Genomic DNA, 16,432 nt, shown 5'->3' with positions numbered 1-16,432 from the left:
GGCCAATACTGACACCTCTCAACATGTATTGCTTTACATAGTCCTTAATTGGACCTTACGGTGAATGGTTATCATGGCCAATTCCCAGAACCTAGAACATATGACTCTCCTATACATTAATTTGTTCTATCTTCATTCTTTTGTGGTTTCTATAAAAGTTATTTTAACATTTTTCTATCTACCCATGTCTGAACTGTAAGTTATTTATCTGTTGACGGCATTGTATTGTGCTTGTTGATTCTAGAATCCCCTGGGATCATTTGTACAGTTATGATGTTGAGATTGGTCAGGTTAACAAAAGAGAGAGCCAAATGAAACCACAGTGAGACTTTTGATAACCTTTTCGTTAAATAGTTGGGTTTAGGGCATTGCTGGAGCTAAAATAGAGCACATTAAGCCTCCGATTTCTCTTGCACCTCAACTATGATCATGAAAAGTGTGTGACTTTAAACAAGTGTGTATGCACACAATAATGTGTTTGTATAATGGGAGCCTTGGAATGGTATATCTGAGCAGATCTGTCATTTAACCTACTTAATGCAGAAAAAGAGAATTTACCAAAAGTCAACTGTGCAGAGGATGCATTTGCTAGTACAATTCGTATGTATTACCTCTTGTGTCTGATTGGTGCACTTGTCCAATGGCTTAGCATCTAAGCTAAATTGACCTTCTAAAGTTCGGCTGCAAGGGGAAGTGGCTCACTTAGCCTTGGTAGGCAGACCACCAACAGCTGGAGTGCCTGCCCAATGTATCTGAGGTTCCCTGCCGAAAGTATAGGGTATTTTTGTTGAATCAAGTGCAGAGAACTTTTGGAAAAAGAGTAAAGGCATATTAATAGTCTGTCGCTTCTCGGTGGCCCCCCTACCACTGCTTTTCCGTCACACAAACACCCTATCAAAAAGAGAGGATCCTTCTGTGAAGCAAAATAGAAATTGCCATGAATGTTGGGAGTGTTACCAAGCACATGATGATCGCTCATGATTTTCGTCTACAGCCCTGACGTGGTCGCACTGGTGCCTATGGGTTTACCACAGCACAGCCAGAGGCTAAAGCGCTGCAGTAAGGAATTCAGCAGTTCCCCTCCCTCTACATGAGGCAGAAGATGTAGTGTGTGGTGAAATGGAACATCCACAAAATGTACTGTGGATGTCCCATGTCACCACATTCTGAATCAAGTGCTTTATTCGAATTATTGTGCACATCTGTTAGAAAACTTTTAGTTGATGCAACAATTATTCCACCTGACAAAAGGTTTAATGAGAAAATATGTGCATATAGAATTACAAAGTGGAACCCGAATTTGAAATAACCATTGACAAAGCCAACATGTCTTGTCTTATTAACCTCTTCAGCATCTGCAGAAAGCAAAATGCATTTTGTCAATGCTCTGTATCATCTGCAAAAAAATGGAAAAAGAAGGGCACACTGACATGATCACATCGTTCCCTCGTCATTATGCGTTCAAGGCCCTACTGAAGCAACAAGGAGCAAAGGGGGAGCAGGTTGGAGAGGAAGGAAAAAGCAGCACACAAGTGCGAGCGCAACAAGAGTGAGAGCAACTAGGAGCTCGACTATTTGACTCGAGGACGCAGACAAGGGAGAGTGGTGGAAAAAACACAAACTCTCACAGAGTGCTTAACTAAAAAGAAAAAAGTAGTTCCTTAAAAGTGAGCAGTGGAAAGGTACAAGTTAGCCAATCAAAAGAATTGTAAAGAGGTTACGCTCGAGGGGGTCGCCAGAAGAGGAAGGCAAGTCATTGAATAATAAAGCAAATGAGAGTGACAATAATGCCAACAAATGATAAGCAATGGGTGGGCTGTCACCCCAGTGTAGGTTCTTGGTAAACCAACAAAACCTCTTTTGCAAACAGATAGAGGTCTACAAACATTCAAATTTTAGATGATTGCCTCACTTATGGGATGTTAACTCTCTATGCCAGGCACCTTATATCCCATGTCCCCATTGCCCCTAACTTCTTCCTCAAATGCAGACAAGCAGCATGTGAGATAGGTACTCCAATTGTTTTACACTACTGTATTCCTGAGCTTCATATCTGGAAAGTGCTGATGCGAGACACTTGCACATATCTATCATGTCTTTGTTTTTATTGCCGTCTCTTTTTTTGTGGGCGATGCATCTTATTAGCAAACAACTTATATATGTCATCGCGATAATGAATGCGACAATGTGGGCCGTTCCATAAGTTTTTTTAAACTCGGCTCAAGTAAAAAGCTTAGTGTTTATAGTTAGGACACAAGGTAAATTGCAGAACAAGTATTTGCAAAAAAGTGAAGTCTACTCCGCTAGGTTTCCTCCTTCATTGGGCGGGGGGGGGGGGGGGGGGGGGGGGAGATTTCCGGCTTTTCGAAGATTTACAAAAGTCATTTGACTTACTTGTCAAAATGAGCAAGTGTTATGGAATTTCGTGAGAACTCCTCATATAATAATTTCTAAAAGGAATTGTCCATTATGGAGATAATTTGAATGAGTAGCATAGCGGAAATGTGTTTGCAAATGTAAGTTTGTTTTCCTTTTATCTATAAAGAGACAATAGTTTTTCCTTTCTTCACAACGTGATAAAATAAGGGGGTGTTGCATTTATTTCCACAATGAAAAGCACCATTACTTTTTCCTTCATGGAGTAATTTTGAAGGTGCTCCTAAATTCAGAAACACAATGGAAAACTTAAGTGAGAACTTGGGGGTCTAATTACATAAAGTAAACACTGAAAGTGCTAATTTAAGGCAGGGTCTCTGCCACAGTGTTGACCTCTCTGTTGTCCTAAATAGTTAAATAGAGGGCAGCGTAATGTTACCACCATAGTCAGTAGTAAGCAGTTGTTTGTCAAAGGAACTTTAAAGAAATGTGCTGCTTTTCCCTGAAAATGCAGTAGTGTTTCTTGACATCTCTAAAACAACCACAGAGCACAACAGAATACAACGCAATAACATAACACAAAGAAAAATAATGATACAACAAAAACATAGCAAGTATACCACCTTATTCAAAACAGAATGGCACACAGCAGTACAACGATGCAATGAGGAAACGCAAAACACAACAACACAGAAAGCAACACAAAACAGCCCACCACCACAAAATTCAACACAATAAATATGCACAAATATCACAAATATCACTGGCACAAATCTGCTTGCGTATAATGGAGGTAAAAAGAATTTGCATCAAACACAACCTTATTTACCACTTAGGACATGATGTAGCAGTTCTAGTCAAGAATACCTTGTGATCCGGCCCCTACCTTGTGATCCGGCCCCTACAAACTTCAAACTTTTCGGGTGTTTACTAAAGTCTGTATGCCGTCCCCACCAACCACCTCATCCATTCCCTACTGTTTTCTTTCCCTGAAGCCTACATACTCTTGCACAATAGGTTTACTTTTCCAAATGACTAAGTTGATTTGGGTTGATGAAAATCGACAAATACTAATTTTGTGATTTAGAGTGTTCAGTGTTAGCATGTTACTGACCTAAACAAATATGTTGCACCAAAGTAATAGGAGTCCTAAACATTTAGTGTATCAGACCCTTTGTGATCAAAGACTGAGACGCAAGCCTCTTCCTAAAACCGGCAGCAGTTATATACATATATTGTAAAGGGCTTAAATGCCAAGTACAACGTGAACTGTTATCCTTATCGAGCTGCACCAACCTGCATGGCAATGTAAAGGAAGCATTCATCAAAGTCATTTTGGTCTTAATATCTCGTGAAAAACAGGAAATAACAGATATGAATATGTTTTCCTTTTAAAGAAAACAGAGGGCACGAAGTGTGCCCGTAACTGATATGAAAAATACCGTTGTAACAGAAAACATATTTTTAGTCAATATCATGAAGAATGCTGGTTTTCCTAGCTGCAGGGGCACCACTCCTGTGGGAAAACCAGCAAAGGTGTAAAAAGTTGTTACTTATTTTTAGAATTCCCTGAGAAAGTATTTGTGGAAGGGAAGAAAAATATGAGAAACATTAATGTGGGTTTCATTGGCACCGAGCAACGTGTATGCACTGTGGCCTCTTAGCTATGCAAAAACTATGCAATTAGGTCTGTGTTTTGACAATGTAGTTGTTAAACAGACTTGTTGCTAACAATACAGAGAAGGCGTTGGTTGTACTTATTTCAGCTAATTTACTAATTAATCAAAAAACCTTAGTTATTCACCACTTTAATAAGCTAGTAAGGAAACATCCAAGGGCCAAGAGCCCACACCAGAGCAGACTCGTTGTGCAACTACAATTCATGCAAATATGCAAAATAGGCCTATTCATTAAGGTAATAACCCATTGTGAGGATTCCAAAGGCTGCACTTGCACAAATAAGAACTGACCATTTCTTGCTATAGAGGAGCACTCACAAAGGTAGGATACACTCCCTTTCAATGGGGATGAGTACCTTCCTCGCGTCTGTGGGCATGACATGGCTGTCGATTAGTAATAGCTAATTAATACCTACACCAAGGGTGTGTAAGCTCCCTTCTGGCCCTTCGTGGTAAACCAATTCAGCCATTTATGTCTGGGGAAACTATGAGACATATGACTTATACCATAGAGTTATGTCTGTCAGATTTATGTTTGTGGGTATTGCATGCACATGATGGGTTGGTATACCAATGTCTGGAGTTCCCCATGTATGTGTTTTGCCCCAAAAGTCATGGTCTGTCATTAAGACACATGTAAGGCCTTGCCTCTGCGTTATCCTTCTTAATGTCCCTGTGTAGCATACTACTCTCCCCCTACTTGAACAGGCCATACTACAAAGTTGTTCTTTGACTGTTTGGTAACAATAAACTCTTCAGTGGAGTAGGTATGAGCTACTTGTATTTGTCCCCCCAGTATGAGAAAGCTTATGCAGGGTCACCTGCTGCCTGCAAGAAGCAACACTTCGCAAAGGAATATTCCAAGGACATAGTGTAGGAAAGTGTCTCTTTTTGCATGGTTACCCCTTAACGATTTGCCAGACCACTGATGCTAACTTGACTGAGTGTGCCCTGGGTCCCTGCCAATCAGGTTCCCAGGGCCTGTGTTCTTTCTCGAAACTGTACCTTTGTTTCCACAATTGGCATTCCTCTGGGCCATATGTAAGTCCCTTGTAACAGGTACCTCTGGTACCAAAGGGCCTTGTGACCAGAGAAGGCTTCTGAGGGCTGCAGCATATAGCATGCCACCCCCAGAGACCCCTCACCTTAACACACATACACTGCCATTGTAGTTCTGTGTGCCATGCCTAACCAACACTGCCTGCGGTATGGGAAGTCACCCCTCTAGCAGACCCCACAACCCTAAGGAAGCGTGCACCATACTACAGGTAGGGGCATAGCTGCATGAGCAATATGCCCCTACAATGTATTTGCCATTCACAGACATTGTAAGTGCAGTGAAGTCATTTTGAGTACATGGGCTGGGAGGATGTCAACACAAACTTCACAGCTCCATGATGGCTTTACTGAAGATTGAGAAGTTTGATATCAAACTTCTCAGCATAATAAACCCACACTGATGCCAGAGATGGATTTACTATAAGATGCCCCCTAAAAAACAACAACCTCTAGTGTATTGGCTGACTGGTCCCTGCCAGCCAGCTACCACCAGACAGGTTTCTGACCTCATGGCGTGAGTTCCTTCCTAATTTCGGAGGTCAGAAACAAAGCCTACTCTGGGTGGAGGTGTTCCACACCTCCCTTGTCAGGAACAGCAATACTTGGCGGTGAGCCTCAAAGGCTCTCGCCTTGTGATGTGATGATTTGGGCAGCTCCAACTACGGGAGATGGCCGCCCCCCTGTCCAAACCCCACTTTTGGTATCAGGACAGGTGGGAATATTAGTAAGCAGAGCAGGTGTGTCCACCTTAGCCTGGCACACTCCTAGCGTCGCCAGGAGCTGAGGTGAAGCCCATTCTTAGAAATTCTCCATCTTGAATTGGAGATTTAGGCCCAAGAGAGTCAGGGATGTGCTTTTCTCCCCAAAGGGAGGGGCACCCAAAGGGTGTAGGCACCCTAGGGGAGAGTAGCCATTGGCAACTGGCAGCTGACCTCAGTAACTCCCTTAAATTTAGTATGTAGGAGCTCCCCTGAACCTTGTTCCTCAGATTCGACGGACCTAAAGAAAGACTGCTGCCAGACCAGGAACTGAACCACTGCAGAAAGAACTCTGCAAGAACCCCACCGCCTGTAGCCAGTTCGACAACTGGTCCTGCTGTCCTTCCAGAAACCCTGCAATGCCTCCAAGAAACCCTGGAGACCTTCCAGCCTTCAAACAATCTCCAAGAAGCTCCCTATGGGCTAAAGGCACTAGTCCCCGGCGTCCCCCGGTACATAAACAACAGTAGTTGAGGACCGACACTTGTGTCGATGCAGCTCACTACTACACAAGGAACCCCAAGACTGCAAAGGTAGAGGACCAACACTTGTGTTGAAGCGACTCTGCCCTGCCAGAAGAAAGCACCGCAGCTGGATGGCCTCCACGGCCTAAAGGGATCCTCACAACCCAACAACCAAGGATGATCCCAGCTGTTGGTACCTGTCGGGCTCCTCATGCCGGGCCTACTTGACAGCGGCCTCTTCGAGACGGCCCAACCTCGGCGGAACTCCTCCATCCAATGTGCATCTCCACCCCCAAGACCGCGACTGCTGGGCTGGTGATGCCTCCCTTTGATCAACAGTGATTCACTGACGACAACCGCGATGGTCCTGGCATTGGCGGCCTACTGAGACCCATTTACCCCCATTGTTCTTTGCTGACCCCGAGAGCGGGACACCATTACCGGAGATACTGAATGCTGTACCCGGCTGCTCCAGTGTTACTGGTGGTGCAGTGCCTAGCACAAACTCACCCTTGCCCAGAGTCAGACTAACCCTCGAAGACTGGAAATATAAGTTGTGTAATTATCACTATGGTATAAACCCACACCCATTTAAGAATATCTTCCTATGCCCCCAAAGGAACAAAGGGAAGGCCAAAGTTCCTCACTTAAAAGTGAAGCCTACCTGCATCTAACATGCCCAATTCCTATTTTAAATATATGGATAATTGATTCAGCCTAGTGTGTTTCCAAGATTCTTGCTGGCTGACTCTGCATTTTAATTACCCATTCCTCATATCTAGGACTGACTGGAGATTTCCAGGTAAGTGGCAATTAGCATACGGCCAAGCAACAATGAAATGAAAGCAAAGTGTTTTCCATATTGATCTTCTAAACTAAATCTATCTAACAGGCCTAAGAGGGTGACTTTTAAGGAAGCTGGAATAGCTTTTTGTATCATCATACTTACAGCCTGGAATATATCACTCCAAAATGCAAAGTACTGCAGGAACAATACATGTGTAGACAGTTCATTCTAGACTAAATTTAGGACAATTACCAGCTACAAAGGAGTACATTTCATTCAGAGTCCACAGTGTAAGATATAGCAACTACATATTAAAAAACAACATATGAGAAAAATCTCTGAACAGATTATGTAGAATTGCTTTTATTTGAGCATATATAAAATAGTGGTGGTGTGGATTGATTTGCCAACATGAGATTTTGGAAAGCTTTTATACCGGCGCCCTAATTAAAAACGCTTATTTTTGTTATTTCTAAATCAGACCATTTATGTACATTGCCTTCTGAAAAACTTGGTGATAAATGGCGTAAACATAACATAACGTAAAGTTGTCCCCGCATGTATTATGCTGATTATATATTTAGAAAAAACTTTGGGCCTCATTTTGATATCGGTCGTAGGCTTACAGACCGACATCTTAGATTTCAAGTTCAACGGCCGTATTACCAATGACGGGGGTTGGAAGTGAAACTAGCCAGTCATTCCGGGTGGCTTACAGCGTGCTTAAGGAGCCCGATGACCTGTCTGAACCGGCACGTAATTCCTTAAAGACAGCATTTTCGCCATCAGGATTACAATGTCGGTTTCCAACAGGCTTTTCATGTTGGGCTTTCCGACATGGAAAGCCTGTCACAAAGCGGCTTTGGGGGCCCCTAATAGGGCCCTTCTCCCCGGGGTCTCTTGTTGGGGGCCGAGGGGCACCTGTAAATCCCTGCACCGTGTGGCAGGCACCGTGAGGTGTCTGCCACACGGTGCAGAGATTTACATAAACTCCTATTTCTCTACGGGAGCTTGTGCCGTGGGCAGTCGCAGCACAAGCTCCCATAGAGACAAGGAGTTTGCAACTGCACCATTTGCAGTAGCATTGTAATTTGGTGGCCGAAACGGTGTCCCACTTTACATCGTAATAAGTTCCTATATGTCTCATATTCCAGATATAATTCAATTACTTAAAACTAACTTTCTTGGGAATTTTGGGAGTTGTGGTATACCAAGACAGATCACGCATATCACAATTATTAAGCATAAGTGTGAGGACTGAGTTTTCAAAGCTAAAAATCCTAATGGAGAGACAATGCAGTTTTAATTTAATAGATGCCATATAATATTCCCAAATGTCAAGGAACTGAACTACAAGAAATAGCCCAAAACAGAAATAAAATGAAGATAAAATTATCATTTTAATTAGAGATATGTGGCCAGTAATGGATAGCTTAAGAGCCTTCCATATTATAAGAAGGTTTAAATCTTTCCTCATTACAGGGTTATAGTTGTTAAAAAAATATATATCTCCCGCATGTGTGAATATTGGACACCTAGATATCTTTTCAGGTCTGATCTATAATTTACTTTAAAGACTAGTGGGAACATTTCTGGAATAGTGGTAAATAATAAAAATTGGTCATACTAGGGGGTCAGAAACAGTGCAATATCATCTGCATGCAACTTTATCTTAGAAATACCAGGTAAGGGAGCTGAGACATATCTACTATGATGAATGTGCTGAGCCAATGGATCAATAAAAAAGGTAAATGACAAAGGATAGAGAGGATATGCATGCCGGATATCTCGCGTAAGAATTATTTGGCAAGCAGATCAGTTATTAATAGTCAGCTGTGCAGTCCATCCTTGGTACAAGGCATACATTGACCTCATGAGCAGAGTAGGAATTGAAAATTACCCATCATTTGAAATAAACGTGTTACTGGTCTATATGATGTAGGCTCAATCAGTGATTTCCCCCATTTAGGAAAATTAATCAGTACCCTTCTGTGAAATGACTCAGGGACTCGTCCACCTCTTAATAGGGAATTAAAAAGGGAGTCGAAAGCCCAATAGAGAGGGAGCAAACGTTTTATAAAATGTGGGACCAAAGCAATCCTCTCCAAATGCCTTAACACTTAGGAGCTGTTGTATGGCTTCTTGCACCTCTTTCTCTAATATGGGACCACTAAAAATGGTGCAGGTTTCAGATGCCATAGAAGGACATTTTAACTCTTTAAGTAAATGATTGATCTGCTGTTCCAAACTCAAATCTCCTAGCTGTGCATCTTGATATAATCTAGTATAATAATCATAAAATAGGATTTGTTTTGACAATCTTATCTGTTAATTGATTTGTATTAGGGTTTTTAATGTCATGTAATCAAGTTTTGATTCTTTCCTTCTTTAGGACTTCAAGATAAAAAAAATCAACCCAGAAACCACCCCTCCTAATAAACCTTATGTTGGAATGTCTAGTTGCTAACAATTTCCCTTTGGAGATAAAAATCCCTCACATTCTCCTTCATCCCCAACCACTTTTTTTACGAAAATCTCAGATCTATTTGAGACCATGGCATGATAAGTTGCATCCACCCCCTTCTGTAAAGATCAAATCTCTTTCCTTCTCCTTTTTAACCTAAACATTTTAATCAATATTGCAACTCCTTTAACATTGCTTTTGAAAGCCTCCCACACTACGGATTTGTCAGCTGTTAGTTCATTTTGTGTAAAATAATCCACATTTTTCACATTAATTGAATCAATAAGGTATTCTTCCAAAACAATGATCTTATCCAAAACCCACATATAAGTTATAGTAGGTATGGTGAAGGAGTAGCTGAGGATTAGTGCAGAATGGTTCGAAAATTCACTAGCACGATGTGAAATAGTAGTATGGAGATAGAGGGTGTTCTGAAAACCATATTGATTCAATAAGAAGAGTGAAAATGTTTTGAATAATAAGTATAACATCTAGTTGTTGCATTTTTCATTCTCCAGATATCGTAAATCCCTAAACAGGAACAGGTATCTTAAATTTTTTTTAGTATGTCTCTTATGCTAGTTGGAAGAATATAAGAAGGGGTATGGCACTGGACCTCCCAACAAGATAATCTCCCTTGTCAGACTACACCGTTCCCATCCTAACTTTTGGGCCAGACTTGGATCATCATTCACGGGACCATAATTGGAGGCAGGGTTAATTTTCCAACCCCGAATCTCTGCCAAGAGACTAGCCCAATGTGCCTCTTCATCTTTAATAAGGGGATTTTACTTCCAAGTTTTTTTCTTGTTTTTTTTAAAATCGCAACCCCACTTTGAGTGACCTTAGCAGAAGAAAACAATCGGTTCCACAGCCCATAATTGTTCATCTTATCACTTTCCTTCTCCCAAATCAATGCGTTTCTTGAAGGAAAATAGTGTTTCAGTTAAATTGCTTAATCCAAGCAAAAATAGCATCTCTTTTCAGTTTGTTATTGAGACTATTTGCTTTGCAACTAATAAACATGAATTTCTCCTTAAACCAATTGCAATTTCAGTCATTCTAAACCTTCAGGATGTAGCAGTACTAAACTCATCACAATCTTCATAGCTTCATTAATATAATTTAAGTCCTCTTCTTTTTTCCCTTTTCGCCCCTTTCTCCACCATCATTGCATCGCCCACCTATCCCTCCAACCTGTGTCCTTCTTCTCTACCACTTTACCCTCCTAATTGATGCAAGCACCTGACGGATGTGCCTCACCACCAGCTGAATCCATCCCCACGTAGCATACAACTGGTGCATTCGCTTTGCACATATGGAGACCCAATGTTCCACCCCTAATTCCCTGAACTTTTAGAACTGTTTATTCTCAGGAGTATCATCTTTGCCTCAGGCACATCTGAAAGATATCAAATCTACCAGGTCATAGAACTTTCATTTTAGCTGGTTGGATAAGTGATGTCTGAGCCTCATTCACCTTAAATTCTGTGATCATTTGCTTAAATTCAAAGTTTCAAAAAATATATCAGAGAACATTTTAGAGGAGCAGTTATTCTAGCTACAGCATCAATCATTTCCAAGTTTTTTCCCCACTTTTTGGGGGACCCCCCCAAATGCAAATTGCACATCCTGATCTATTTTCAAGGTCCTCCATCTTCCCATTGACAGTTTTCTTCTATTTTTGAAGCTGTAGGACCACCCCAGACTGGGTAGTTTGTTTGTCTTTCAATGCCAAAACTCTCTGCTCAACTTCCTTACAGCGAGCATTCCGATATTGCAGTCTTTTGTCTAACATTTCCAAATTTGACTCTGACTTGCCTGCCATCTCTGCTAGGGTGGCTTTTAATTCCTGTTTTTCCATGATAAAAAGCTTCAACATCGAGAGCACTTTGTCGCTGGAATCTCCAGATTTCTCCCACAGATCTCGTGTGTGTTTGTGAAATTGAAGCCTGGTCAACATGTTTCGCGCTGGACAGGGGGTCCCTAATGGATCTCGGTGCGCTTCGTCAGGACCGTGTGAAGTGGATTAGTGCATTAAAATATTAAAAATAGGAGCAGGGAAAGAAACCCCTATAATCCTATGGTACCTTTATTAAGGCTCTGCGTGAATTGAAGTACTCAAGGGAACACTTCAGTGGTGTTCCTGTTATTTACCCCTTCTTATGAATGGAGGGCCTTAAGTGTGGATCTCAGCGGATTTTAGGAGGGGTCCCACTTTCACAAACACACACGGGTACTAAGAGCAGCAGAGTAATACCTCGACCTCGATCATATTTGTTAAAAAGAGGTGCCCTATTTTCCCGAAAACGTATCTTTTATTCTTACCCCACGTACCTACGAATAAACTAATCTCAAGGTACCGGTAGGGTATTTTTAACACACTAGCACAACACCCCTCTTTTAGGCCCACACATTCACATGCACAACTGCGGCGTCTCCTAAAAAATCTCAGAAAAAGAGTCCTCTCGCGGGGCCCGTGGAGGACAGCAGCGCCACCCCCACGAAGAGCATGACCCGATGATGAAGCATGACAGTCGCAAGGGTGTGTGAGGGGATTATTTTCTAAAGAAGAAATTCCCCCATCTTCAACAGACTAGGAACACATATAGAGCCTATTTTCTTAAATTTATTTCATGTAACCAAGTAGGTTGCAGCTCCTTTCTTTCAGGAACAGTTACCAACCAGTGAGTACAGACACTAGCCTCTGGCCATTCACCCAGCCCCCTCGCTTATCTCTGAGGACAAACGTTGTAACACGGCTCGGGGTTTAGCCTGTGAGAGTCCACCTACCAGTCCCCCACGAGGTATTACCATCTCAATAACTTCCACAAGTATTCCCCCTCTTCTTGATGCTGTTAAAATCTCGCTTTGGGAGCCTGACAAGGGTATAACCGGAGGGGGCATGGCCTCAGGCCTGAGGGCTGAGTTTATTCTAAGGAGCTGCTCGTTTTTGACCATAGCTAAGGGATTTTCCTGAGGCACTTTCCATTTCCTCACAGGAGATCTTTTCTTAAGCGTTTGTACCTACTGTGTTGCAGCTGCTTCCCTTGCACCAAAGCAGGTAATAAACCTTCAAGTGTGGTTATGGCGAGAGAGCTGTTACACCGTCTCTTTTCCTGATTGTTGAACTGCATGTTTAATTATGACTTTGTCGACAGACAAACAACCACCTCTAGCAACTTGACTCACATCAGCTAGCTTTCATTTTCCCCGTGATGGAATGTGGCTTTACCAAGAGGAGAGAATGTAGTGCTGAGTACCAGAAGCCCTCAACCTGTCCTCCTGAAAAATCTGTACTGATTAATACTAAATCCAGCTAGCGCTGAGAATGGAGAGTGGAGAATCTACTTTCCCATTTTAGAGAGAATAGAGCAAGGAGTGTCCCCCACAGAAGTGCTGCTGAAGTCCTTTCTTTTTTCCTCATACTCCCAATAGCCTCTGACAACTTGGTGCCACCCATAAACTAGAAGTCGCAACCCATCACCCTTACTCCACACAAACCATCAGGGTGTTACCTCCACTTAGTAATCCCCAGAAGACTCTCCCAGCTAAAGGGAGATAGCGGGAGGTAAAAATAGGTTGCTGGGTGTTGGGGGTATGAGCACAGCACATCACACATAAAGAGGGCCACAAGAGAGATCAAATAGACAGGAGACATCTCTCAGTTGGCTATTCCGCTTGATTACGGCATGGCCAGAATTACCCAGTCCTCAAACTCTACAATGTTCTTCTCAAATGCCATGTTTCTAAATTACTTTAGAAGTTGTGGTTGTCTAGGGACTTTCTCTAGTCGGGGCCTCTTATCAGAGGAAGAGATTAAAGGGTTTTAGCAAGCTCACAGGACATTACTAATAGCATGTGGAGAGCCAATACCAGGACTGGTATGCTAATCTCTTGTGATAAGTGTTCCTATACCATTCAAGATGTCAGGATTTCTCCCATACTGCACAGATTCACATGCGAAAATAGCAGTGACTAGTCCATGCATGCATACAAACTGGACACTCTGGCAAAACAAAACATGCGCACTTCGCTTTTCAGAAATCCCAAACACTCAGACCACTCCGACAGATACAAACATTTGAAGCTGCTATTCGATTGTACATTACTTTTGTAATTTCTCGTTTCTTCAAGACTACAACTAAAGATGTACTGGCTAAGTCACTCTAACAAGAAACCCAAATGACTCATATATACACAATCAATGTCAATATGCAGTGACTGCTCTTAAAAACGTATTACAGTTTACTGTAGAGTAACGGACCAGTTGTAAGAAAAGTCTCAAACCTTGTTGTCTACAAAATATTGGTTGGGTCCCACGAAACATGGCGCCCATCATGCATTCCATTTATCATTGCCACATCGTCTTCGGTTAGAGTGAAACTGAACACCTATGAGAACGTACGTGCGGTGTGTTAGTAAATGTACACAAATATATCTGTCTAAACAAATATTAAACAAACATTCATATGGCACAGAAAACACTGCTAACCTTTCTGGTACCTCTTTCTAGGGAGAACAAATTGAAGTACAGAGATTTTGCATTTTACTGTTCTGCAATTCTGTTTAACTAGTAATTAATCATTCCACAGTTATCACATCTTGTATGTTGTGAGTGAAACAAACCATGTTTTGTTTATAGATACATTCTCTTCCTCAATTAAATTTAATTGTGTGAAGCTTCAGAAATCCTCAGATAATAAAATGTATTTAAATAGTTCATTTTATTTCTTCTTACATATAACCGCACTAGGTTGCCAGGTTTGCCAATCCATGAATGCAAGACTTAGGACTCAGTCAAGCATGCTAGAAACTGCAAGTCCCTGATGTGCTGTGCCTCCAAGAGTTTGAGTGTTTAAGGTGATAACTGCCACGCAGCACATGTATGCAGATCCGCGGTACTGTCAACCGTGGCATCTCCCTTCAACCACCGAAGCAGGTTAAATATGTGTGCTTCAATAAAAAAATGGCAACACCGGAAAAAACCTATTTTAAGTGCTTTAATATATGAATAAATACAAAAAGTGGACATGTCCTGTAATTTTGTTTACTTGGAGAGACTTTTAAAGTATTTTAGTATATTAAGGATTTTTTTAAATCCCAACCCACTGCCACTCAGGGGCATCAAAGCTCTGGGGGTAAAGGAAGGGGTTGGGGAGGGGTCATAAAATGGCAAATAAAGCCATCTTATAATTATAGTTTCTAAATCAACTGTGTACCTTTAGAGGGAACAGTGCTGGCTTCTTGTGACATGATCCATCCTTACCTGCATGTTTCCGACCAGGGAAAGGCCATGGTGCGGGGGTACTGATGAGCTGGCACTGGCGTCTGACCTGATTGGAGGGTGAGCATTGTCAAACGCCAGGATTAAAAGGCGCAACCACCAAGATGGCAGGCATATACATAATGTCAGCTTGAAGAACCTACGATGGACTCAAGTTTGTGCCTTCATAATACAGCATGTAACATAACGTCTGTCTTAAATTTTGATTATTCTTTCCTAATTAATTAAAGTGTGCTTGAATTTCATAATTTTTCAAAAACGATGAACTGTATGCTGCAGTAACCTCAAGAGTGGACATCCTATAGCAAAGCCCAACCTTATGCTTCCACAAACAACAAATAATATGTATATTAAGGTCTCAATCATATGTGCAATTTTGCTAATTCAGTCAGTCAACTCAAGATGAGAATGTATATGTTTCCATTGGGCTTATTTAGAAGCACAAAAATGTAATGAATGGAGTGCTTGAACTAATCATAACCACTGACATTGCTTTGGGTAGCATTCCATACCGTAATTTTATTTTCTTTTGTTGTGCCAATAAAAAAGGAACAACCGTAACATAATTTGTTCTATGGACAACAGTTGCTACATACCAATGAGGTGGAAATATATCTGACGTTGCTTGTATTCCAAACCGAGTGGGATGTGTTCTAGCAGTTTGGGATATATTATAACCCCCGACCCTCTCCCACCCCACACCCATACTGGAGCAGGAGCAAGACTGCTTTGTATATGTTCAGTCCTTGTCTGTAATGAGCAAGAGATGATGGAATGGAAAGCTCTGATGGCAATTGCAAATGGTTAAGGACCATTGCCTTTTATTTTTCTCTGCAAGTCTTTCTTAAGAGAAATAGGTAGCCTGGAAATACTCATTACTCGTCTGGCTTAAATCCATCTCTTTCACAGGTGCAAACGCTAGTTCTCAGACTATTTTCTCCCTTGCGGTAGTGCTAATTTGCCGGCACTTAATAAATCTAATTCTAATCGGGTGAATTAATTTTGCAGCGACATGAATACAAGAAATGCGATTAGCTATAACGGAATAGCACAATAACACTGCCACTGAAAGCAAACTCCTAGAGTATATTTCATATCATAGCCAACCAAGCTCTAAAAGCTCTTCCTCCAAATATGAACATCATTAATTAAGCGCTTAGGTGTGCAGCAACAGAACATGCACAAAAAGACAAATCAAGATAGATAAAAATATCTGTCTGGGCACAAGGCACAGAGATCTGGATGAAACCTTTTACACTGTCCCCAAACCTTGCTTTCCACAGTCACCAATATCAGGGACACATAACCATACTTTACTGTTCCGTAAAAACCAGCTGGAATAATGAATGCACTTGGTCTTGTATACAAAATATATTTTGTAGCATAAATCTAGTTAAAAATAAATGAATTTATTAACAGAGAGATTTTGAAATAAGCAGGCAATGAATGCCAGAATGTGTGCCAAGAGCCTTGTTTTAAGGTACCACGAACATTCATGGTTTGCAGTGTGCCAAATGTATGTGGATGGGTGGTCTCCCTCGTTTCTGATCACCTTCGC

The 16,432-nt window shown here is 41.6% G+C and overlaps 1 protein-coding gene across 3 annotated transcripts in view; it reads right to left on the bottom strand.

Moving 5' to 3' along the window:
* Positions 1-16,432, bottom strand: part of LOC144755558 (putative oxidoreductase ZK1290.5) — an 827,926-nt gene that overhangs the window by 211,733 nt on the left and 599,761 nt on the right. For 2 of the 3 annotated variants that reach the window (XM_078644626.1, XM_078644635.1), the window contains one exon: positions 13,878-13,981. The exons of the other annotated variant lie outside the window; for it this stretch is intronic. In XM_078644626.1, coding sequence (XP_078500752.1) covers positions 13,886-13,981 — 96 coding nt within the window. In that variant the 3' untranslated portion in view covers positions 13,878-13,885. The remainder of the gene's footprint in view (positions 1-13,877; positions 13,982-16,432) is intronic. 3 annotated transcript variants of the gene reach the window in all.

This window comes from Lissotriton helveticus, chromosome 1_1 (genome assembly GCF_964261635.1).
Source record: "Lissotriton helveticus chromosome 1_1, aLisHel1.1, whole genome shotgun sequence".
NCBI lineage: Eukaryota > Metazoa > Chordata > Amphibia > Caudata > Salamandridae > Lissotriton > Lissotriton helveticus.
This window is presented reverse-complemented; position numbering and strand designations above follow the sequence as displayed.